The sequence below is a fragment of the Enhydra lutris genome, unplaced genomic scaffold (assembly GCF_002288905.1).
Source record: "Enhydra lutris kenyoni isolate GAN:26980312 unplaced genomic scaffold, ASM228890v2 scaffoldscaffold14, whole genome shotgun sequence".
In the NCBI taxonomy this organism is placed as follows: domain Eukaryota; kingdom Metazoa; phylum Chordata; class Mammalia; order Carnivora; family Mustelidae; genus Enhydra; species Enhydra lutris.
Genome location: NW_019154098.1, coordinates 10,112,725 through 10,125,910, shown reverse-complemented (window position 1 = coordinate 10,125,910; position 13,186 = coordinate 10,112,725). Strand labels below are relative to the sequence as shown.

The 13,186-nt window shown below is 37.1% G+C and overlaps 1 protein-coding gene across 3 annotated transcripts in view; it reads left to right on the top strand.

Annotated features, from left to right (window-relative positions):
- The window catches only part of LOC111146583 (EFR3 homolog A), a 109,148-nt gene that overhangs the window by 30,282 nt on the left and 65,680 nt on the right, over nt 1–13,186 (top strand). For 2 of the 3 annotated variants that reach the window (XM_022502196.1, XM_022502195.1), the window contains exons 2-3: nt 8,680–8,756; nt 13,037–13,164. In XM_022502196.1, coding sequence (XP_022357904.1) covers nt 8,680–8,756; nt 13,037–13,164 — 205 coding nt within the window. Of the gene's footprint in view, nt 1–8,679; nt 8,827–13,036; nt 13,165–13,186 lie in introns of those variants that run through there. The other variant, XM_022502197.1, reaches the window with a different exon arrangement.

Below are 13,186 nucleotides of genomic sequence, written 5' to 3'. Positions count from 1 at the left end.
AGGCAGAGAGAGAGAAGGGGAAGCAGGCTCCCCGCTGCTCAGAGAGCCCGATGTGGGGCTCGATCCCAGGACCCTGGGATCATGACCTGAGTTGAAGGCAGAGGCTTTACCCCACTGAGCCACCCAGGCGCCCCAGCATCTTTATTTTTAATGAGAACTTTTGTGTTTTTATGTGGAATTTTTAATTTGTTTTAATCTTATTTTTTTTAAAGATTTTATTTATTTATTTGTCAGAGAGAGAGAGCACGAGCGTGAGCGTGCACAAGCAGGCAGAGGGCTGGCAGAGGCAGAGAGAGGAGCAGGTTCCCCGCCGAGCAAGAAGCCCGATGTGGGACTCGGTCCCAGGACCCTGGGATCATGACCCGAGCCAAAGGCAGTGGCTTAACCCATTGAGCCACCCTTTTAATCTTATTTTTTAAACTGCAGAATGTTTTGGCTGTTTCAAAAAATTTTTGCCCTTTTAGAATGGTTTCTAAATGGGTGAGAATTCCTGGGCCATTTGCTTATGTGTAGGCATTGATGGAACAAAAACAGTTTTCAAAAAGGCATAAAAGCCAATATTCCATGGTGTTTGTGAATACTCGTTTGTGCTAAGAGTTCTTTTCAAGAAATTCTAACTAAAGGAAAGTTGTAATTGCAGTTTCTTTTGTCATTTTCCAAATTAAAGGAACTTGTCATTAGCCCTTTAGATATACCTAGATTTCCATTTCTGTTTATCTTTCAAGAATACCTTTCCTCCTTACAGTAAGATGCTCCTGTACTTTTTGTCCATCTTTGTTGTGTGTTTACCAAGATTTGCTCTAAGAAGTGGAAAGTAAGTTTTTGTAGGAGAGCTTCAGCTCTCGATTTGTTGAAATATACTGCAGAGATGAAAACTGTCAGAACCCATAACAACTTGGCCACATATTTCCCTACTTGAACAAATTCCATCTCCTTTTGACAATCAGGGTTTTGTTGTTGTTACTGTTGTTTTGGGGTCAGCTAGAGTCTTTGTTAGACTATGGTTTAAATAAGACTCTTAAAACACATCATTGCTTAGTATTTTACTTTCCCAGTTGCATTATAAATTCTCTGTAGTCTGATTTACCTTTTGCCTGTCCTCTATTTTTCTCCCTCTTAATCATGATTTTTAAAATATGTCTTCAATCACTCTATAATTATCCCCTCCTCTGAAACCTATTAATTATGCAAAGTAAATATCCGTATAGCAGTACCATGGTTTGGATGAAGAAGATTGTTGCTCACATACTATTTGTTCTCTTTTAAACATTTATACATGCAAAAAACGTGATTCTTTTTATGATTTTTTTTTTTAAGTAGTCTCCATGCCCAGCATGGAGCCCCAGCATGGGGCTTGAACTCAAGGACCGTGAGATAGAGACCTGAACTGAGATCAAGAGTCAGATACTTACGACTGAGCCATCCAGATACCTCTCTTTTTATAGTTCTTTAAAATACTATTGACATTATCATAGAAGATATTTAGTCAGCTTTTTATATATTAAATAAGGGAATCACATACCATTTCAGTTTACAATTCTACCTTGTCTAATTACTTACCTCTGAAAATTGGGACACAGGAGTGCTGTACTCCCTTTCCAAGACTGCCACCTGAGCACATTTGAAGAAGGTCTGTGGCATGCAGGGTCCAGGGATACATGCAGTCTTAGAAGTGGGGATGAACCACGGGTTACGTCCTAACTGTGGTGGAGACAGGTAGGTAGGAGTACTTTTCTTACCTGGTTGCCGCTCTGGTTTCTGTCATCCATTGGATCCTTTCTTATTTGTTGTTTAAGCCAATGTAAGATGAAATGAATAGAGAATGGTATTTCTGATTTTAATATTTGTGATAATTTAGTTTTATATGATGATTCCAGAAGATTTTCAAATGGAATCATGCAGAATTATATTTTCTGAAAGCCAGGATTATTCTTTATTTTATTGTTTCTGTTTTGGATAACTGCTGAGTTATATTTAAGTATGATAGTATACTGTAAAATTAAATTACATATAAATCTATAAGTTGACTAAGTAGGAGAATGTCTAATACTTACTTTTCTTTAAAAATTGTGATAGTGGGGGGTAAACAGATGTTGAGTATAGATCAGTCACTTGTTGACTCAGAAGAAGGCTTTTTTCCCCCCTGAAGACTGTATGTATCTCCGTGTGGTTTTGAAAGTATATCAGGGATTTGTCTGCATATTGCCTGTTGTACAGCCAAATATTGCAATGTAATGGAAAGAGCATCTTTTTAAAAAATAGGATTGAAGTTTCAGTTCCATTTATTGCCTTCGTTGTCCTCTTTTTCCATAATGTTTATGTGCCTGGAAATAAAGAACAAGTAGTGAAATTGAGAACGAAAGGAGAGAAGATATAGAATTACAAGTGGAAAGAATCGTGTAATAAAATATTCCTCTAATGGATTAAAATCCTCTTAAAAGGAGCACTTTCCTAAAGATCAGACTACTTTGTTCCCGTTTCTTTGACCCCGTATCTAATTAGTCACCAAATGCTTTTGATGCTTCCTTTGTGCCACCTCCCACGTTCCTTCCTTTTTAAAAAAGCTGTGGGCCATTAGAAAATGTGTTTTGGTTTTTCCAGGTGTCATCCTCCATAGTGATGTTTGCATTGTTCCATCTGACTATAATTGTCCTTCCCTGTCCCCAGTTTATCTTTATAATAAAGTTCAGTGTATTTGTTCTTCATGGGAGCACTTAGCTCAAATCCTGTGTCCTTCGTAAAACCTTTACTTGATAATTATCTTTCTTCACTTGAGCTAGAAGTGCTTTCTTTCTCTTTTGAACTTCTGTGGGTGACCCTTTTACATTGGATATTCCTTGTTAGATGTTGTGCAAATCTTATTTCAAAATCAATTTTTAAACCTTTGTCTTTTTTTTAAGTAGACAGTTACCTTGTTAATCCCCTGTAGTTCTTCATACAGTGGCTGTAAACATGTTGGAAGTACAGGAATAACATCCGTATTATAGACTTTATATATAGCATGTACATGTATGTGTATATGTATATTTCTATATTAAGTTTTTGGTACTTGGGAGGGTTATATATTAGTGGGACTGTAATATTACTGAATCCTTTTAATTGTATTGTTCTAACACTAGCTGAAAAAGTAACTTGACTTCTAATTTTAACTGTGGGGAAAATATATGTGATTCTCATTTTTTCCAGGATTCAGGATACCATAGAACTATAGTTGTCAGAGTGATGAATTTTTAAAATCTTCCAGTAGAAAAAATAGTCTGTCCTTTTTCACCTTGATTACAGATTGCCTCTATTAGGCCTAAAAATAAAACATGAATTGTTTAAAGTGATTCAGTCGACATTTTCTTTTGTTTATCAGAGAAATCCTATTCTGGTATTTAGTGTTTTGTGGTGGACAGTGTACTTTCTTGATGATTATTTTTATTCTTATAGCACATATCAGAGCAGATACTAAATCTGTTTAATATGTCAGTGAACTTTGGGTCTTCATTTAATGAAAAAGCATTTAAATGTCTAGTATATACCAGACATGCACAACAATGAATAAGATATATGGACTTTATGTTGGAGGGACTCATACCCTAGTGGTAAAGGGAGACATGTTTATAAATAAGTATAAGAAATTGTTACAGTTGTAGAAATATAGAGTGAAGGCATAAAGAGCCAAAATCCTGTAATCAGTCATTCCCATTTAAAAGTATGAAATTTAGTAAGCCCTAAATACGCCAATGAATTCCCAGTATATTACTTGTAAGAATTAATTGAGATAATATAATTGCTGTGTAGAAGATACAGATACCGTTATATTCTTTCTATAAATCATAAAATAAACCAAATTTAAAGTTATACAGTTGGTTCCCGTAATAGATCTGAGTGTTCTTCAACTCCAGTGACAGTGTTAGTAACTTATTTTTGTTTCAGAAGATAGTTTTATCCCAAGTACCCAATGCTGTATTGGTCTTAAATAATAGAGACATTAATAGTTTAATAAGGGAGACTTTAATATTTCTAGTCAGATTTAACTTATGATTAGATTATATAGTTTATTGAAAATATAAGTAGCTTATTTTAAAAGGAGTCTTTATTAATTATCCAACCCCCCACACTCACAGAGTTGCATAGGAAAGCAAATATTATCACAAACTTGAAGTACTCACCAGTGGGCCAACAACTTAGAATACTGGCCCATTAAGCAGAATTCTCCCAGCACCTTTGTGCACTCCTCTGCCTGATTCATCATACTTTCAGTTCAGCTGTGAGGTTTTCTGTGCAGCTACTCAGCTCCTACTGTGAATGCCTCTGTGGGCCAGGGTGGGATGGAAATTAATTTTAGCACCTTACCATCAAAGAAGGAGGAGGTTGCCAGAGGTCAGTACAGCTCATTCCTGCCTGAGATGAGGACCAGGAGACATGGATGAATCCCCATGAGAATAATGGTAGGGGAACTACGGAGAAGAAATTATCTTGGGTGTCTTTAAAGAAGAAATGGTTAATTTAGAAATATGCAAAATTTGCTAAAGAAGTGCATTAGATGGCTTTTACATTGTAGGCACTGCATATGTATATGGATTTAGGACCCCTAACGCTGAAAGGTAGGTAGAGAGGTAGTACTCAGAAGGCCCATTAATGAGAGTGCTCCGTGGGCCTGCCTCTACATTACTTTAATGTGTAGCTTGTTACTTTTTTGGGGTTAATTTTTCTGTTTCCAGTGGTGCCCATGTTCCATTTTTCTGTAGTTATCCCACTTAAGAATTGCTGTTTGTACTGACATATCATAAGCAAAGCTCTGAATTCCACCCAGTCCAGAACAGTGGACTTCCTTCTCCTTATATACTAGAATTAAATGTAATGGAAGAATTCCTGTTGATCGCTCAGGCTTGCCAGTTGCTTGAGGCATTCTGTGATATGCTTAGTCCTTCGGAAAGAAAAAGTTGGGAAGTGGTCGAAAATAGGGTGGTCTGGCCCTCAAATGAGTTTGTTGGGAGGGATTAGAAGCAGGGATGAGGAGGAATTGAAGGAATGCTTTAAGGAAAAAAGGTGTAAGTAGCTTTATTTTCCTATTTTATTAAACTGAAAATCTGCTTTTAGTAAACCAGCAACATCCATTTTTGTAGTATCTTGTTTAAGCTCTTTGATCTTAGCAGCAGAATTTGATATGGATATTATCAAGTTCTTGATAGCTTTACCCTTGATGTCAGCAACCAGTTAGATAAGTTACAGTCCATTAGTACCCTCTGCTAATTAATTACAAATGAAGTGAACTAAGTACTTCCTGAACAGTAGGAAAAGGATCTAGAAGCAGGAAGATTGACTAGAAAATAGTCTTACAACATGAAAGACTACATTCAAGTTCCTGCATCAGAACTCGACAAGCCCTATGAATTGACTTCAACAAGGGAGTCAACCCCATTTCTGTGGCTGAGTAGGTCCAATGATTTCATTTTGCTTGTTCTTAAGATGTTTACAAGTACAGAATTCTCTTCTTTAAAGTAGCTGATAGTGTTTCTTTCGTGATTACTGATGCCACAGTCATTTTAACCTTATATTATCATCAATATATGGTCATTTTATAGAAATCTCAGTAAAATGAAAGATTTTAATTCTGGTTTCATGTATCTTTTCTATAGTTGGTAACTTTTCATTCATAATAACTAGTCAGGAGGGTGTTTCTGTTTCATTTTGGATTTTCTGGAGAAAGTCACTGTCGTCATTTACTTCCCTGCATGGTAGTGCATTTGTAGTCAGTGAGTCAGACCCACTCCTGCAGTCGTGGTCATTGGTGATTTGTGGGGAGCTAAAATGTTTAGTTTAGAAATTGTCTAGTACTTGCATGTGTTATGGCAGTTACCCTTTGAAGTCATCTGATGTGGGCTGGGCTCTGCTCCTTATTAGCTGGGTGATGTTGGACAGATGGCCTCCCTAATAAGCCTGTTCCCCATTTATCAAAGGGAGAGGATGGTAACTGCTTCAGAGAGTTGGTGTATGAGTGAGGGATGTCGGAAAATACTTAGTATAATGGTACACACATCATGCTCAGAATATGATATTTTACTGCCACCCCCCAAACTGGTACTGATATTATTTCTGAAAACTTATTGTGAACCATATACAGAATTTGTTGCATTTTTTTTCTTTTTAATTCTAGTGTAGTTGGCATACAATGTTACATTAGTTTCAGATGTGACTTTTAAGTGTTTCGTTTACAGCATAAATTTTCCTACTGTCAGGAAGATTATCCCTAGGGCCCTCAAACACCTTCTGCTTACCCCTTTTAGTATCTCTTATTGCATTACTGTAGCTACCATTTTATTGAATGCTTGCTATATGTTACCCTTTTTATTTTTAATTTTCCCAGTAGGTACAAAGAAGGCATAACTGATGAGGAAGCATAGGTGTAGTAAGATAAAGTAACCTGCCCACCTGCTGGACAGGAAGAGACCTTTGGGGTCACCCTTTCCTTTAACCCCATACTGCCTGTTTGGTATTTTCCTTTTTACTCCTGTTTCTCTCAGTAGACCTAAGCTTTTTGAAAGTAGAAGCTGGATGTGGTGTGTATTCTAAGTTCACATCTTTTCTAAAACCTCTTTAAACTAAAAGCAATGTATGATTTCTGAAAGTGTCAATGTAAGTGAAACTTAATAGCTATTAAGAGTCTTTTCTTATTGAAAATAACATAATTTACCATTTTGACAGGGAACTTTGAAGCAGTAAGAGTTGTTTTTCCGTCCCTTACTGGTCTCTTTGCCATGATAGCAATTTGAATGTACTATATTTGGCCATGCATTAGTGTTAACAGAGCATTCATTTGAATCTTCTTACCAGATTGCAAGCTTTTTTCATCATTTCACTACCTAGCTTGGTGCTCTGCGTAATAACCACTCAATACATATTTGATTTTAATTTATTAATATTTATCTGAAGTATTTTTATATTTGTCGTAGTAGACAGAGAAATATGACTTTTGCTTACTTGGCTTTTCTCTCCCTCGCCTGCCCTTTCTTTTCCTCTAATAATAGGACCATTGTTTGCTTTTGGACTCTAAAAAGAGTTCAAGTGTTTTGATGTTCCTTAATCTGAAAAATTTTCCAGTGAACTCTTTGGAAATTTTTTTCTTCTGTTAAAGTAGAAAACATCCTGAACAATAGGTAGCATTTTATATTATCAGCACATAGTGCCAAGTATATATTGCTGAAATTAATTCCCTATTTTTTAATAAGTTTATAAACTCAAGGGCAGAGATCTTGTCTCTCAGCTTTTTTGTATTTATGGCATCTAGCCTGGTCTTAGGCATGTAATCAGTACACATGAAATAGTTAGATGTTGACTGATTTGACCACTAGTATCTGTGGTGCTGTGGGAAGAGCATGGGGTTACAGAATTAAACACTGGGTTCTCACTCAGACAATGCTATTGAGTAAGTTACTTGGTCAGTTCTGCTGCAATTCCCGCTCCTGTAAAGTAATGGTAGTAATACTTCACTAGTTTTGTAGAAATGTTATATATGCACAGTGCTCTATGATCACTAAAGATGCTCTACAAATCTTAAGTCTCTCTTGTTTTTATCACTTTATTGACTCTGCTCCACTGCAAATCTGGACTCCGTCTTAACTTGTTTTCGTCAGTGCTGGACACTTGGTTGACATTTGTTATATGACTGTGTGCAAAAATGGTGTATACTTCACGAGCAAAGTGAGATCTGGAAAAGTTGTCTCTTGCATAACCTTACTGTGTGAGAGGGTAGTAGAAGTCTGCTTAGATTGGAGTTCTTTTAATTTCTAGCTGAAGCAGTATTTCATACCATATTTTGGTTTCTAAATACATACAAATGCACACTTACACAGAGACACACATACTCCAGTTTCGTAAATCATGGGAATAATTTTACAGTGACTCCAGACCAGCATTCCTGTTACCAGTTTGCAGGACAAGAAAACTAATTGCTCTCACTTACATGGTTCTTTCCAGATAGCTGATGCGCTTTTACCCAAGGCAATTCAGTCATTTAAGTGAAAGAATTGGAATGAGCCCAGATATTCTGGATCCCAATCCGTTGCTCTTTACAAAATACCCACAACTGAAACTATAAAGAGCAGCCTTTGAGCATTTTTGAAATTCCCGGACTTTCCTTTGAGGTTGTTTCCCCCTCTAGTATAGTTCTTCATATGAAGCATTATGTAGATACACGTATTAATTGTTTTCACCAGGCATAAGGGAGCAGACTGTTCTTCAAGACCACTGTGGCTGGGACTGTGAGTGGATCGGGCCAGGAAATGAGAATGTAAGGCTGGGGACACAGAAGGTGGTAGGAGATGAGATTAGAAAGGAAGTGAAGGGGGTACAGAATAGATATTAGCTTTATAGGGTGAATTTGGTAGGGGGTATGTGTGTGTGTGTACCGTGTACACCTGTACACACCCACACACCCCTAAACTATTTGATTTGGAATTTTAGAATAATTCATTAACATATTCACTTTGACCTGCTGTCTTTGGGGAGGGGAGAGGACGTTTTTCATTTCTTAGTCGGTAATACAATTCGCATTCCTGTTTTCTATTAGTGCCAATTTGCAGTTTTTCTTTTTATTTTAAGTAACTCATTAATATTCAGAATCTGAATTTCTATGTCAGGTTTACAGTATGAATAATCTTTGTACTTTGTGATTTTATTTTTTTTGACCAGGAGTGTGTTGCTGCTGTTCTGCTCTGCGTCCTCGCTACAAACGCCTGGTGGACAACATATTCCCTGAAGATCCAAAAGTAATTTGATCTACATCTACTGATCCTTCTCTTTGCTGGCCCATCCTTACCCCCTGCTGACCTCCCTAAGGTTTCCCTAATTTCATTTCTCTACTTTTACTCCTAAATCCCATCATGTACAGTACTATTTTTATATTTATCTTTTTTTTTAACTTTAAAATGACCCATGCTTGCTTGTCGAATTTTCAGATCCTTTTTACAGATTAGCTGTACATTTGAAATGATGGACAGATGGTGTTCTCTTGTCTAGATGGTTCCTATATTTAAGTAATACTTTTCAGAAATTTATGAACCTAGTGCCAGATTATTTGTACGAAATGCTAAGAATACAACTGTGAACACAGACATGGTTTTCTGCTCTTGCTTAGCTCACAGATAAGGAAATTGGCAATTACAATATTGTGTGAAAGAATGCTGTAATAGAGAGATGAAGTACAGGGCGCTTCTTGAGTAGGTCAGAATGATGCCTAATGTGGGCCTGGAGAACAGAGGCTTTTAGGAAATGAAATCTGAGCTAAGATCTGAAGAGTAAATAGTTTGGCCACACAGTTTTCAAAAGAGAATTGAGAAGTAAAGGAATAATATCCCAGACAGTTTGTTCTCTTTTTATTTAAATGTTTGTACATTTTTTATAGCCATTACTTGATTATGGAAGATTACTGTTTTCAAAGGAACCGGATTGGAATGATTTTGTTTGGCACTGTCCTAGGTTTTCCAAGATTGCTTTAGTCTAGTGTTAAATGGATATGAACAACAAAAAAAAATGTTAGATGGGTTTAATTGCTTTATTTTAAAATGTAGCTGGGACACCTGGCTGGCTCAGTCCATAGAGGATACAATTTTTTATCATTGGGCTGTAAGTTCGAGTCCCCTGTTGGGTGTAGTGATTATTTAAAAATTAAAAAAATGTTTGCCAAAAAAATAAATAAAATATAGCCAATTACAGAAACCTTTTGGCTATCTTAACTTCTGTATATTTCATGATATATGAAATATCTCATTTTTAATCAGATTTGATTTAAATATTCAGCCATTTAGAAGAGGCTAATCTGTTACATACTGTTGGCTTCCAGATGCCTGGATAATTTGTGGCAAATTGAGACCAAAGATAAGGTACCCATCTTTAGTAGCTTTCCATCCATTGACTGACATGAAGCAACAGCATACTAAATATGAAATCCTAAGGCATAAGTCTGTAAGCAAAATTTTAAGTAAAACGGGCAGTAAAGTTTTTGCCTTTAAAGCAGAGAGGTTTTACTGTGGTTTGGCAATCTCTGGGAAGCTTTCTCTGAGGAAATGAGATTTGCTGGGCTTTGAAGGTTTTGTTGCCATCTGGAGAAGTGAGATTCGTCTCTTTGTTGCAAGTGAGGGGCCTCTAGAGAAAAGGCAGAGGCGTGCAAGAGAAAGCAAGGGGTACATTTGAGATTAAGAACCTTCAAATGGAGGTTTATATAGCCTCATTGTAGAGGGTAATGGGTGGTAATCATGTTGACCACGATTTCTGATTTGAAATTCCAGTCATGTCATTTAATGGACTGAATATTCAGATCATTGTCCTGCGGAGTCCGAGGCATACGGTTACTGAAGATAAGGTGGAGGCCAGATTGTGGAGGAAAGTGAGTGACAGACAAAGCTTCTCCTTTATCTACTTTAACTCCTAGGCAGTGAGAGAGTTTTGAACATTTTGTGACCACGGGAGTGATGACAGGTAGATTAGATTAGTGATGACAGGTAGAGAATGGTTATAGAAAGAATATTTTTGCAAAGTATTGATTGATCGCCAAGTATTTAGATAAGATTTGTTCAAATGGAGGTCTGTAAAGTAAGATTTAAAAATACTTATATAAACCTTGCATACATGTGGCAGTTATAACCCTTTGACCTTATTTGTTGTTTTTAATTTATTGACCAACAATAAAAAATCATGTAGTATATCCAAAATAGATCAGGCATACTGCCCAGAGTACAGAGGTCTACATGTTAAGTTCCTGCCTTCAAAGAATGATCTAATGAGGGGGACCAAACCAGGTCTTAATAATTACTAGCCTTGTGATCTTGGGCAGATACCTCGGTTTCTCATCATGAAATGGAAATTACAAATAGTGCCTATTTCATAAGATTCTCATGAGGATTAATTGAGTTAATATAATTCTTTGCTCACGCTTTCTTCCCTAGTGTCTATGACAGTACCTGGCACATAGTTAGCACTTGACAAGTATTTTCTTATGAGTGAGAAACAGTATGACAATGAGTGAGAGACAGAATGATAAAATATAATCTAGATAAGTACAGTGAGCTAAAGGAACATACAGGAGGAGCCTCTTACCCAGGCTTTGAAAGGAAGTTGGGAGGGTGCATTGAAGGCTTTTTGGAGGGTATTGAGACCTGCAGGATGAGTAGGAGTTACCCAGGTGAGCTAGAGAAGCATCCCCAGGCAGAGGTGAGTTGAGTGAGAGGAGTCATACAGACTGTATGATTCTGTCACTTGCTGCTGTTGATAATGCTGAAAAGCAGAGCAGTGATTGCCTGGAGAGGAAGAGATGCACCGCAAAGGACATGATGAATCTTTTGCAAATGATAGAAATGTTTGTATCCTGTTTTTTAGTGGTGGTTTCACTGATAAACAACTGTCATAGTTCAAATTATATACTTAGGTATAGTTTATTGTGTATAAATTTTTCTCAATAAAATTAGGAATAAAAAAAATGGATGAGAGCTCATCATATTTAAGTAATGATGTGGAAGAACTAATACAGAGGGAGAGGTTAAAAAACCAGGAAAGAGCGAGGCTGACTTGATGGATCCAGATCCTGGCTCATGTGAAGCAAACAGCAAGAACATAGGCGAACTGATTTCTCCAAGACAAGTCCTCCAAAAATAGGGCACTTTGACTTTGCATGGGGCAGTGTTTCTTCAGGTTCTGTTGACCTTTTGATCCAGTTACTACTTTGCTGTTGGAGTATCCTGTGCATTGTGGGATGTTTATTAGCCTCCCAGGCCTCTCCTACAGATACTAGTACACCCACCGCCCAGCTTTGACAATCCAAAATGTCTCCAGTCATTGCACTGGGGGAGTGAAGTTACCGTGGTGGGAAACCACTGGTTTAGAGGGCACTGAGAAAGCAGGGGTGTTTTTGCCAGTAAATCCTAATCTGATGACTTCCGTCTTTGAGAAGGAGAAGAGCTCATTTGATGTCAGAGAGGGAAGAGAGGTGGCAAAGTAGCAAGTTTGAGGAAAACCAAGTAGAAAAAAATAGGTTGGTGAAGGAGCAATGGCAAAATAGCCAGAGAATAGGGAGGGGCCAGTTGAAAATGCAGATTTTTAAAAATTTTTAGTTGTAGATTCATCATTTAACATAATTTTTCTGTCTCCCTTCCTATCTCCTCTAGCAATCCTAAATAGCATTTAGTTAACTTGGACTATATATGACCAAAACGTTTTAGGCTGATAATTGATTTGTTGTCTGAGGGTGGGGAGTACCATAAGACCTGTGGCCTGTCACCTTTTAGAGGGCAGAGACAAATGAAAATTTGCCCATCCCACACTGGGGTCCTCTTCTTGTTTTTTTAATATGTTGGCTAAGCAGAGATTCATGCAATTCTTAATACCCTCTCAGTTATTAATTAAAAGAAGGCTTTATAATGATATCAACAAGTTTTGAATCATTTTAACATGTTCACTGTTGCATATATAAAGTAGTAAAATAGGCTTAACAACAGTGTAAAATTTTAAAATCGAAATAAATTTGTTCGAGAACTTTTCACTAAAATATAACCATTCCTGGGGTTCCTGGGTGGCTCAGTTGGTTAAGTGTCTGCCTTTGGCTCAGGGATCGAGTCCTACATGGGGCTCCCTGCACCATGGGAAACCTGCTTCTCCCTCTCCCTCTGTCTGCTGTTCCCCCTGCTTGTACGCTCTCTCTTTGTCTCAAATAAATAAAATCTTTTAAAAAATAAATAAATAAAATATATCCCATTCCCTACATATTGTAGTTAGTTGAGCTGTTTCTCTATTTAGGAAGGTGTTAGAATAATTCGTTGCTTGTGAAGGTACTTTTAAATATTCTTCCTGAATAAGGGCATTTCTTTAACTTTCTGGAAATTCTGTATCCAGAATTGTGACTATTTACAGTAAGGAGGTTATAGCCAGAAAGGTTCAGCATAAATAATGGATTAATCACGAAACCCAAAAGGGGACATGTGAAGCAAACAATGCTTAGAAGTAAAAAATAACTATGAAAATATAGATAGCCTATTTATCTTGCTTTTCTTATTTTTAGGATGGCCTTGTTAAAGCCGACATGGAGAAATTGACATTTTATGCAGTATCTGCTCCAGAGAAACTGGACCGAATTGGTTCTTACTTAGCAGAAAGGTTGAGCAGGGATGTTGTCAGACATCGTTCTGGGTAAGAAAACTAGTTGCTGCTA